The following is a 13,019-nucleotide window of genomic DNA, read 5'->3' on the forward strand; positions in this document are numbered from 1 at the left end:
CCACAAACAGCAATTTAATAATAACCAGATAATCTGTTTTTGTTATGTTGGTTGAGGGATAAATATTGGCCAGGACACCAGGGATAACTCCCCTACTCTTCTTCGAAATAGTGCCATGGAATCTTTTATGTCCACCTGAGAGAGCAGACGGGGCCTCGGTTTAATGTCTCATGGAGGATTGTAGGGCTGGAGGAGGTTATAGTGATAGGGGGGATTTGAACACAAGGATGAGAATTTTAAAATCAAAGACTGCTAAAATACACTAAAGGGTATCCAGAGCGTTTTGAAGAAGTTGCCACACAATGTTATGCGGTCACAGCTGTAAGACTGTTTTATTTGTATTGTGGGAGACAAGAATTAAACTTGAATTTAAAAGAATCAAGTTTCTTTTAATTAAACACAACATAATGTTAAGTGCCGTAGTCACGTTTAACAATTGATGAAATTAAAACATATACTTACCACCAGTCTGCTGGTTACATTTATACATTTAGAAAGTACATGCTTAAGTGAAAATGGCACTGGCAGTTACTTTAGACAAAAAAAAACCTTCGATGGCTGAAAGTCTCATTCAACACTTAAGTTTCAGTAAATTAAAAATATCAGATCAAGTCAAGTTTTGAGAGACCAGATTGTTATCTGTGAACACAAAACTACCCACAACATAAAGAATGAGACAGAAAATAACATTTAAGTTAACTATCTTTGTCCATTTGCCACCAGCATTGATTGTCATGGTCCTCTCAATGATTGTAATGTCTGGAGACTGACAGAATCTTTAAGAGGTAATAGGTGTGTTTGAAGGTGTGTAGGATTTATATATTATGTCTGCACTGAACATAGTTCATGCAATAATCAACTGAAGGGTTAATTTCTGTGCTCATTTTCATGGAATCTTGCATATTTTGCATTTCATGTCAGCATCAAGCACTCCAAGGTTAGGCATAGCATGGATAGAATGGACAACAAAAATTCTTGCACAGAGAATTGGTTTAATGTAGAAACAGCAGCTTGTGGTCAATCCAATTTTCAAAAACATGCAGCTGCAGTAAGTCAACAACAACCCTATAATTTGTCCTGCAATTAAATCCCCCTCGGGTGCACTTTTTAAGCGGAAACTTGTTGAAACATGAAAGCTGCGGCAGGGGTGGTGGTGGTGAAGAATAAAAAAAAAAGTGTATAAAAATGAAAGGGCAACTAGAGGTAAAGGGCATGAAATTCAGTTCAGTGGGGGTGTAACCGAGTTAAGGCCAGACATTTAGTGCCCGGCGCAGAAGTACCACCCCGGCCGCTAAATTCAGCATATCGCCCCACCAGGAAGTGGAGCGCAATCGCGAGCGCTCCACTTCCTGGTGGGGCAGTAACCAAGGTGATGTCGGGGCGCGATCAGCAGTGCTGTGGAGCACTGCCGCGTTTCCACACCCCTCCCCTTCAGTTAAAGGGGAGGGCCGTTGCGCACTATGCAGGACCTCTGATGGCCCACATTAGGCCACCAGGGCAGTGTGGTGCTACGGCCACAGCCTGGCACCAAGACCCAGCGCCGGGCTGCACGGACCACGCCATGGAAGGCCAACCTGGAGGTCGGCCAGCCAAAAAAAATGGCGGCACAGGCCGCACCTCCCCTTTAAATACTGCCCCGCGAGCTGAGGTCGGCCCAGTTCGCAGCCCGTGAGGCGGGCACTGACATTGCCCACGGCAGCCTCGCAGGGCACAGCTGAATTTCTGCTGCGGGGCGGTAAGGGGTTGCGGCACACAGGGGTGACATCATCGGTAGCCTGAGGCGCTATGGGCGGGGGCGCGCTGCTATCAGGTACCGTCTCAGCAGCGCCCCCGCTGAATTTCTCAGGAGGTGCTTTTTTCGCCCCTCCCTGGGCGATAAGCCCTTTGCGCTCCCAGAGGCGCTAACGGCAGGTGCAAAGGAACCGAATTTCTAGCCCAAAGCTTTATTTTCTTCTTTAAAATAGCTGCCAGTTACGAGATCTTGGGATATATTAAAAAAATGTAAAATGGTTGCAAGTGTGAGTACCCACTTCCGTCTAACAAGTTTTCCCAATGGAGCATCTGGGCACTTAGTGCTCTGGCACCAGCTGGAATTATATTACACCCTGTGCAAACTCCAAGTGGTACAAGACTACCGACGCGAGGTAGTCTCATCTTTCCTTCAGCGCGCTCAGGGAATCGGACAGGGACCTGATTCCCAAGGTGTCCCCGGCACTTCACATCGATGCACGCTGTTTTTGCATCAAACTGCTTGTGGCTGTATAACTGCACCCTTACACTGCCCCAAAGTCTAGACAGATAACCAGACTTTACAATCATTTCACAAAGAGAAAATGTATCTCACTTGGAAACTCAACTGAAGCGATTTTCACATTGCAGACAAGTAATTAATACCCTTACTAGAAACTAAAGATTAATTATTGATTTCTTTTTGGTTTGAAATGACAGGTTTCATTAGATCAATAGCTGTTACTGCAGTTCTTGAATTTTGTCTTCCAGCGTTATTCGATTGGCTCCCGAAAACTCAAACACCTAAGGAAACAGAGAAATTCTAGTATTAAAACTAATCACTAAATGCATGTATTTGAATAAAACCGTAACAAGATTTAAACTAAAGCCTTTCAGGGTAGCCAAGAAAGACATTCAGTAAAGCAACATTTATTATGAAGGGTTACTAAACATTGCACAGAGGAAGCCCTTTGAATTTTACATAAAAGTAGAATCAAATCTCAACCAGTGTTGGTATGTTACGTCCAGCTGATTAAGCCTGCAGCATTTCACATTGTAAAAGGCACAAGTGCAGAAGCCTTCTTTTCCCTCATTGTTAAAACCAGTCCGTAGCTCAAGTTAAAATCTCCCACTTCCAGTAAGCCAAGTTGGAATCAATTTGTTAATTTTTATTTTCTTGATGAGCATAGAATTTAAAATCTTGGATTCCAAAACCGCAGTTGTATATAATATCCACCCTGCCCTCTATAGCGAGACGAAACCACGAGACTTCATACACTGCTGCACGTGACCATAATCGAGGATTGCGTCCAGTAAAAAATAGTAATTCCAAGTAACTGTGGATGTTTCCTGCATTTAAATTTGGAATTAATGGAGACAGCTTGCATTTATATTTCACCTTTAACATAGTAAAACAACCCAAGGCGCTTCACAGGAGCGTTAATATTTGATACCGAGCCACATAAGGAGATATTAGGATAGGCGACCATAAGTTTGGTCAGAGGTAGGTTTTAAGGAGCGTCTTTTAAAGGAGAGAGATGGAGAGCGAGAGGGGTTTAGGGAGGGGAATACCAGAGCTTAGGGCCCAGCCAGCTGAAGGTACAGCCACCAATGGTGGAGCAATGAAAATCAGGGATGCACAAGAGGCCAGAATTGAAGGAACGGAGAGATCACAGAGGGTTGTAGGTGTGTTAATGCACTTTTTACACAGGCCTAATTTATTTGAGCCCATCATCCATCCATATCTAAACCAGTCAATGCAGGCTCTCCATTAATGAAGTGCTATCAGTATTCCAATAAGGGTTATACTGCCCATACAGTCAACATGCAACAAATAAAAAATACACTTTGTTTTAAGATATTGGCCAGTCAGATCAGATAGGATGCTCTGAAGACCACACTCTCCACATGTTCCTTCTCCTCCCTAGTGTCTCTGCAAGCCTATCAGGGAAGTAGCCAAGGCATTTGGCTCATGTGGTGCATAAACACCAGCAGGGACCAGCTGGACCAGAAGGCCCATTTCTGTGCTGTATACTCTGTGGACTAGAGAGGTCAGAGGTTCATTCTGGTTTGCAATTGGGAATGCAAATTCTTCAGCCAGTAGTGTAGTTCCTGGGTCAAGAGGCCCTTCAGCTAACAGTGTATTTTTTATTTGTTGCATGCCAACTGTATGGGCAGTGTAATCCTCATTAGAATACTGATAGCACTTCATTAGTGGAGAGCCTGCATCAACCGGATGGATGAAGTAAATTAGACATGTGTAAAAAGTCCACCAAGGTCTGAATGGAACTGCTCTGGATATCCTCAGACACCAAAGAAACCTTGCAAAGAGACACCTAACTCTGGTTTTCATGTCTTTAAGAAAATTAACATTTTTAAAAAATAAAAGACATTTCTGGTAGTTTTCTTCTATAAAAAGGGTGATTATTTTGAACAAAAAGTCCTCCTTGAATACTGCCTTTGATGCAAAATTAAGGAAGATTTCAGGCTTTGGCTTGAACAGGTGTGCAACCATAGAATACAATCTCGCATTACCTTCAGTCACAAGTTAGCAGTTCCTCATACAATTCCTTCAGGAACAAAGTGCACGTCAACAATCAAATTCAATATGAGACAGGCTAAATGACATTAGCAACATCCATCGTTTTTTTCCTGGGGTCAGGAGTCAGTTCCAAATCCAAGGTGGGCTCCCAGCAGGATTCCCACCACCAAGAGGGAGCTACTCGCTGCAAAACAGGGAAATTGAGGGGCTGCAACAGCACCGGAAGGCTCAGCGAGAGACCTTAAAAACAGGGTAGAAGAGCCCTGTAGAAACAGAAACTCACCAGCTCACTTGGCAGAGACTGAGGTCTACACAAGGTGAGCTTATGGGGGCCCTTTTAGAGGGAATAGACTCTTACACTGACAAAATTCAGAGGACCTTCACACCACCTCCCAGGCCTACAATCACTTTTCCACCAGACAGACAGTCACAAGTGGCAGCAAGAGGGGCAAATGGGAGAGCAAAGGACTGGGATGCTATTTTCCAGCCCCCTCCACCAGTATTTACATGCAGCGGGCAGGATAGGGGTAGCCAGTGGCAGGGAAACAGAGCTTAGATGGGTAGGCAGTAGTAGGCTTGGCCTGTTAATTTCCCCCCCCTCCCCCGTTTTTCACTGCGATGAACTGTAGAGAAAAACCCATTCCACATTCTCGCAGGAGATGGACACAAAATGCAAGCAATCTCAGTGGCAACAAGTAGGTACTCTTTTATTGATGAAACATTTTATGAGCTATGAGGAAGAGCTTCTTAGACTCCATGTCACAATTGTGATCATCATTTAATTTAACCATCCCACCACACTCTAGAACTTCCCAATTACCTTCTCTCCATTCTTGTAGAAATGGAATGTTGGCATGCAATTTATGCCACAGGTTTCAGCAATATCCTAAAGATGACAAACCACAAGTTATTTCAACAGAGCTCAAACAAATCAGTCAACATCAGCTCAAGTTTTTACAATGAACAATATTAACTTGTACGATGCAGTATACATAATGATCATTTGGATTCCCTCGAGTAGAGAAGGTCAAGGGGTGACCTAATTGAGGTGTTTAAGATGATTAAAGGGTAGAGAAAGAAACTATTGCCTCTGGTGGGGTTTTTTTTTTTTGGGGGAGGGGGGGGTCCAGAACTCTTCTCTTTCCATTTCCACTGCCACCGCCCCCCCCCCCCACAACCACCAAAACTGTTGAGGCTGGAGGTCAATTGAAAATTTCAAAACCGATAGATTTTTGTTAGGCAAAAGGTATTAAGGGTTACAGAACCAAGCAGGTAGCTGGAGTTAATATACAGATCAGCCATGATCTAGAAACATAGAAGATAGGAGCAGGAGTAGGCCATTCGGCCCCTCGAGCCTGCTCCGCCATTCAATGCAATCATGACTGATCATCCAAGTTCAGTACCCGGTCCCTGCTTTCTCCCCATACCCCTTGGTCCCTTTAGCCTTGAGAAATATATCCAACTCCTTCTACTGCCTTCTGTGGTAGAGAATTCCACAGGTTCACCACTCTCGGTGAAGAAATTCCTCCTCATTTCTGCCCTAAATGGCCTACCCCTTATCCTTAGACTGTGACCCCTGGTTCTGGACTCCCCGACCATCGGGAACATCCTTCCTGCATCTAGTCTGTCCAGTCCGGTCAGAATTTTATAAGTTTCTAACTGAATGTCAGAATAGACTTGGGCAGGCTGAACTCCCTACTCCTGTTCTGAAGGCTTCTATCATTTGGAATCAAGAGTTTTTTCAAATGCTATACTGTGTTTCAGTCTACCAGATCACAGTTAATTTGGATTGGGGAAAACCATGAATGACAATGATTTATGTTTTATTTACATTTTAGCTGTATCCTAAAGAACGAGTTTCACCATCAGGATACTTAACTGATAGAAACTCATGGATTTTTGCTCGACCATTACACAGGAATCAGTCTCTCCTTTTTTAAAACTTGTTAAATACATCATAGAATCATACAACACAGAAAGAAAGAGGCTATTTGGCTCATCGTGCCTGTGCTGCTTCTTTGAAAGAACAATCCAATTAGTCCTACTCACCTGCTCTTTCCCCATAGCCCTGCAAATGTTTCCCTTTCAAGTATATATCCAATTCCCTTTATAAAGCCATTATTGAATCAGCTGCAGACAGTGCACTCCAGATCATAACTCACTGCGCAAATTTTTTAAACCCTGAGAGATACATAGAAGATAGGAGGAGTAGGCCATTCGGCCCTTCGAGCCTGCTCCGCCATTCAACGAGATCATGGCCGATCATCCAAATTCGGTACCCTGTCCCTGCCTTCTCCCCATATCCCTTTAGCCTCAAGAAATATATCCAACTCTTTCTTGAATATACTCAACGAACTGGCCTCCACCGCCCTCTGTGGCAGAGAATTCCACAGGTTCACCACTCTCTGGGTGAAGAAATTCCTCCTCATTTCAGTCCTAAATGGCTTACCCCTTATCCTTAGACTATGTCCCCTGGTTCTGGACTCCCCAGCCATCAGAAACATCCTTCCTGCATCTAGTCTGTCCAGGCCTGACAGAATTTTATGGGTTTCGATGAGATCCCCTCTCAATCTTCTAAACGCCAGTGAGTATAAGCCCAATCGACACAATCTCTCCTCATACGTCATTCCTGCCATCCCAGGTATCAGCCTGGTGAATCTTCGCTGCACTCCTTCCATGGCAAGAACGTCCTTCCTCAGGTAAGGCGACCAAAACTGCACACAATACTCAAGGTGCGGTCTCACCAAGGCCCTGTACAACTGCAGCAAGACATCCTTGTTCTTGTACTCGAACCCTCTTGCTACGAAGGCCAACATACCATTTGCCTTCTTAACCGCCTGCTGCACCTGCATGCTTATCTTAAATCAGTGTCACTGGAACAGCTTAACCTTATTTACTCTCAAAACCCTTCATGATTTTGAACACCTATTAAATCGCCTTTTCTCTGCTATAAAGATAACAACCCCAATTTCTCTAGTCTCTCCACGTAACTGAAGTCTTTGATCCCTGATACTATTCTAATAAATCTCCTCTGCATCCTCTCCAAGGCCTTGACATACTTCCTAAAGTGTGGTACCCAGAATTGACCACAATACTCCAGTTGGGGCCTAACCTGTGTTTTATAAAAGTTTTGTTCTTATGTACACTGTCATAACAGTTATTGCCCAACTCTAGTGATCTGTTTTCATTATATTGTGTATATACATTAGATCTACATTCAAAATAATCTGAAATATTCAGTCTGATGGGTTCCAACTTACAGCTGCATCATCCACATCTACTTCACAGAAAATTACACTTGGATTTTTCTCTGCCAATTCCTGTAAAAATATAAAAACATAGTCAGTGAGCCAGTATTGAAACTCGCACCTCCCATCTAACTGCATTGCTGGGCATTCTACAAATCAATGATAGTGTAAAACCTACCGTAAGAAATGAAACCAATAACACAGGAAAAGTGAGGCATGGGAAAGGGCCACTCTGACCATCAACCCTCTGGTGAGAATGATACATTTTTGTTAGGCAAGGGTGTTGAGGGGTACGGAACCAAGATGGGTAGAGTTAAGATACAGATCAGCCATGATCTAATTGAATGGCGGAACAGGCTCGAGGGGCTACTCCTGTTCCTAGTATCCCAATTCTATCATAGAGTTTAATTAACATCCTTAATATTTTTGCTTATATTACCTCACTTGGTTGAACACAGTCCTGCCACATCCAGTTGTGAATGGTGGTAGACCATTAAACAACTAACGGGAGGAGGAGGCTCCATGAATATCCCCATCCTCAATGATGGTGGAGCCCAGCACGTGAGTGCAACAGACAAGGCTGAAGTGTTTGCAATCATCTTCAGTCAGAAGTGCCGAGTGGATGATTCATATCGGCCTACTCCCCGAGGTCCCCACTATCAGAAGCCAGTCTTCAGCCGATTCACTCCACGTGACATCAAGAAATGACTGAGCGCACTGGATACAACAGAGGCCGTGGGCCCCGACAACATCCCGGCTATCATGCTGAAGACTTGTGCGCCAGAACTAGCCGCGCCTCTAGCCAAACTGTTCCAATACAGCTACAATACTGGCATCTATCTGACAATGTGGAAAACTGTCCAGGTATGTCCTGTCCAGTCCACAAAAAGGACAAATCCAATCTGACCAATTACTGCCCAGTCAGTCTACTCTCAATCATCAAAGTGATGGAAGGTGTAATCGACAGTGCTATCAAGCTGCACTTACTCACCAATAACCTGCTCACTGATGCCCAGTTTGGGTTCCGCTAAGACCACTCAGCTCCCGACCTCATTACAGCCTTGGTCCAAACATGGACAAAAGGAGCTGAATTCCAGAGGGGAGGTGAGAGTGACTGCACTAGACATCAAGGCAGCATTTGACCAAGTGTGGCATCAAGGAGCCCTAGTAAAACTGAAGTCAATGGGAATCGGGGGGAAATCTCTCCACTGGCTGGAGTCATACCTAGCACAATGGAGATGGTTATGGTGGTTGATGGTCAATCATCACAGTCCCAGGACATCGCTGCAGGAGTTCCTCAGGGCAGTGTCCCAGGCCCAACCATCTTCAGCTGCTTCATCAATGACCTGCCCTCCAACATAAGGTCAGAAATGGGGATGTTTGCTAATGACTGCACAGAGTTAGTGCCATTTGCAACTCCTCAGATAATGAAGTAGTCCATGCCTGCATGCAACAAGACCTGGACGACGTTCAGGCTTGGGCTGATAAGTGGCAGGTAACATTCGCACCATACAAGTGCCAGGCAATGACTATCTCCAACAAACAAGAGTCTAACCACCTCCCCATGACATTCAACGGCATTATCATCGCCAAATCCCCCACCATCAACATCCTGGGGGTCACCATTGACCAGAAACTTAACTGGACCAGCCACAAATACTGTGGCAACAAGCACAGGTCAGAGGCTAGGTATTCTGCAGCGAGTGTCTCACCTCCTGACTCCCCAAAGCCTTTCCACCATCTACAAGGCACAAGTAAGGAGTGTGATGGACTACTCTCCACTTGCCTGGATGAGTGCAGCTCCAACAACACTCAAGAAGCTTGAGACCATCCAGGATAAAGCAGCCCGCTTGATTGGTACCCCATCCGTCACTTTAAACATTCACTCCCTCCACCTGGAGTCACACAGTATCCTGACTTGGAAGTATATCGCCGTTCCTTCATCGTCACTAGGTCAAAATCCTGGTACTCCATACCCAACAGCATTGTGGGAGTAACTTCACCACATGGACTACAGCAGTTCAAGGCGGCAGCTCACCACTACCTTCTCAAGGGCAATCTCATTGGACACGATAGCATAGTGGTAATGTTACTAGGCTAGTAATCCAGAGGAATTTAAGTTCAGTTAATTAAATAAATCTGGAATAAAAATGGTGACCATGAAACTACCAGAGTGTTGTTAAAAACCCATCTGTTTCACTAATGTCCTTTAGGGAAGGAAATCTGCCATCCTTACCTGGTCTGGCCTATATCTGACTCTAGACCCAGAGCAATGTGGTTGACTCTTAACTGGCTTCTGAAATGGTGGCTCTCAAGGGCAATTAGGGATGGGCAATAAATGCTGGCCTTGCCAGCGACTCCCATAAACAAAAACAAACTTCCCACGCCGAGTGAAGAATTTCTTTTGAATGTACATTTTAAAACAATTTGCCAATATTTTACACTTTGGTCCAACTTTCTTGCCTTAAATTGAATATTCTGCACGTACCCGATCAAATTCATTTAGTATTTTATTGACTTTTATTAAATAACGTGAATAGGATTCACCAAGAATGCTTAACCTCCTTCTTTCTAGACTGTAAAGCTTAAGCTTCTCCAATTTTCCCTCAATGCTCAGGCTCTTTACACTTGGAGTTTAGTCTTGTTATGCTTCAGTACTCCTATGCAGTGCTGAGGGAGTGCTACACTGTCAGAGGAGCAGACTTTCCGATGAGACATTAAACAGGTAGATGTAAACGACCCCATGGCACTATTTTGAAGAAGAGCAAGGGAGCTAGCTTCGGTGTCCTGGTCAATATTTATCCCTCAATCGACATCACTAAAACAGCTATCATCATCGCATTGCTGTGCGCAAGTTAGCTGCCATGTTGCCTATATTACAATAGTGTCTACACTTCAAAAAACGTACTTATCTGCTGTATTGCGCTTTGGAATGCCCAGTGGTTGTGAAAGGTGCTATATAAATGCAAATCTCTTTTTCTCTGTCACCATACCAAATCTTATGCAGTGGAACCTCCATTATCCACAATTATCATCAGGAATTTCTAGTTTTATATAAACCAATTAAAATGCAGTTGCACTTTTTTAATTACTTTTCCACAGCCTCTGGGTACTTGATCCAATAGAATAAGTAGTTACCTTGACACAAACTAAAGGAGGCAGAAGCATTGGGAATATAACAACTTAACAGGCTTTATTTTTGATAATCTTCAGTTATCTATACACAAATACATAATGAACAGAAAAAGTGTTTAAAAAGGAACAAAGAAAGTTGTAAATGGAACAAAGGTACACATTATTATACTGTTCTGATGAAAGGGCATAGGCCTAACTCCACAGATGCTGCCTAACCTGAATATTTCCAGCATTTTCTGTTTTAACTTCAGACTTCCAGCATCCGCAATAATTTGCTTTTGTATTTGTAAAGTACAATGTTAGCAGAGCAATGAGACATTTCTGATTGATAGGAAAGCAGATTGCTTAATTGTCCTCTACCAAAAAGGAAACCTGATGACACATTTGTTGCAAATTAACCAACTTTGGAGGTATGTCGAAGGCAATTTCACATTCCTGGCCACCCGTTGGTTTTAATTTCTGACCTTATAGCTTTGATGTGAACATGTAGGATTATAATAATAAACAAGTATGGGACTTGGTCCAAGTTTACAATGAGCTATAAAGGGAGAGCTTGGCACACAACAGATGGCCTATTCTGTGGTGTCTTCACCATTTAGTTAATATTGAATATTGTATGAGGCTTGGCTTATTATTAAATGCATTACTTTAAAAGCATGAAATGATTCAAACTGTGATAAACCTGTACACTGTTTAATAGACCAATTTATTTTAAACATTTTCACCTGGTTTATGCGCAAAGTGTGGAAGAGGAATTCCTAGAGTGTATACGGGATGGTTTCCTGGACCAATATGTCGAGGAACCAACTAGAAATCAGGCCATCTTAGACTGGGTATTATATAATGAGAAAGGATTAATTAACAATCTTGTTGTGCGAGGCCCCTTGGGGAGGAGCGATCATAATATGATCGAATTCTTCATTAAGATGGAGAGTGAAGTAGTAGTTGACTCAGAGACGAGGGTACTGAATTTAAATAAAGGAAACTATGATGGTATGAGGCACGAGTTGGCTAGGATGGATTGGGGAATGTTACTTAAAGGGTTGACGGTGGATAGGCAATGGCAAACATTTAAAGATCGCATGGATGAACTACAGAATTTGTTCATCCATGTTTGGCATAAAAATAAAACAAAAAAAAAGGTGACTCAACCATGGCTAACAAGGGAAAATAGGGATAGCATAAGATCCAAGGCAAGGACATATAAATTGGCCAGAAAAAGCAGCAAACTTGAGGGTTAGGAGCAGTTTAGGATTCAGCAAAGGAGGACAAAGGGATTAATTAAGAGGGGGGAAAAGAGTACGAGAGTAAGCTTGCAGGGAACATAAAAACTGACTGTAAAAGCTTCCATAGATGTGAAGAGAAAAAGATTGGTGAAGTCAAGCGTAGGTCCCTTGCAGTCAGAATCAGGGGAATTTATAATGGGGAACAAAGAAATGGCAGACCAATTAAATACATACTTTGGTTGTCTTCACAAAGGAGGACACAAATAAATTCCCAGAGATGTCAGGGAACATAGGGTCTAATAAGCGGGAGGAACTGAACGAAATCAGTATTTGTAGGGAAATGGGGTTAGGGAAATTGACGTGATTGAAGGCCGATAAATCCCCATGGGCCTGATAATCTACATCCTAGGGTACTTAAGGAAGTGGCCCTAGAAATAGTAGATGCATTGCTGGTCATCTTCCAAAATTCTATAGACTCTGGAACAGTTCCCATGGATTGGAGGGTAGCTAATGTAACCCCACTATTTAAAAAAGGTGGTAGAGAGAAAACAGGGAATTATAGACCGGTAAGCCTGACATCAGTAGTGGGGAAAATGCTAGAGTCCATTATAAAAGATGTAATAGCAGAGCACTTGGAAAACAGTGACAGGATCGGACAAAGTCAACATGGATTTACAAAAGGTAAATCATGCTTGACTAATCTACTGGAATTTTTTGAGGATGTAACTGGTAGAATGGATAAGGGAGAACCAGTGGATGTGGTGTATTTGGACTTTCAGAAGGCTTTCAATAAGGTCCTGCATAAGAGATTAGTGTGCAAAGTTAAAGTGCATGGGATTGGGGGTAAGGTACTGACTTGGATAGAAAACTGGTTGGCAGACAGGAAGCAAAGAGTTGGAATAAACAGGTCTTTCTCCGCCCCCCCCCCCCACCCACCCCGAGTGGCAGGCAGTGACTAGTGGGGTACCGCAGGGATCGGTGCTAGGACCCCAGTTATTCACAATATATATTAATGATCTAGATGAGGGAACTAGATGTAATATCTCCAAGTTTGCAGATGACACAAAGCTGGGTGGGCGTTTGTACTGTGAGGAGGATGCAGAGAAACTCCAGTATGATTTGGGTGATTGGGCAGATGCA

The 13,019-nt window shown here is 43.3% G+C and overlaps 1 protein-coding gene across 1 annotated transcript in view; it reads right to left on the minus strand.

Annotated features, from left to right (window-relative positions):
- Window positions 1-368: 368 nt before the first annotated feature.
- The window catches only part of LOC147124762 (thioredoxin-like), a 29,485-nt gene continuing 16,834 nt past the window's right edge, over window positions 369-13,019 (minus strand). Inside the window, exons 3-5 of the mRNA XM_085992814.1 lie at window positions 7,531-7,590; window positions 5,091-5,156; window positions 369-2,532 (exon numbers count right to left, since the gene is read on the minus strand). Coding sequence (XP_085848940.1) covers window positions 2,470-2,532; window positions 5,091-5,156; window positions 7,531-7,590 — 189 coding nt within the window. The 3' untranslated portion in view covers window positions 369-2,469. The remainder of the gene's footprint in view (window positions 2,533-5,090; window positions 5,157-7,530; window positions 7,591-13,019) is intronic.

Source organism: Somniosus microcephalus, chromosome 1 (assembly GCF_052327205.1).
Source record: "Somniosus microcephalus isolate GS21.2 chromosome 1, FLI_Smic_1.0, whole genome shotgun sequence".
Classification (NCBI taxonomy): Eukaryota; Metazoa; Chordata; class Chondrichthyes; order Squaliformes; family Somniosidae; genus Somniosus; species Somniosus microcephalus.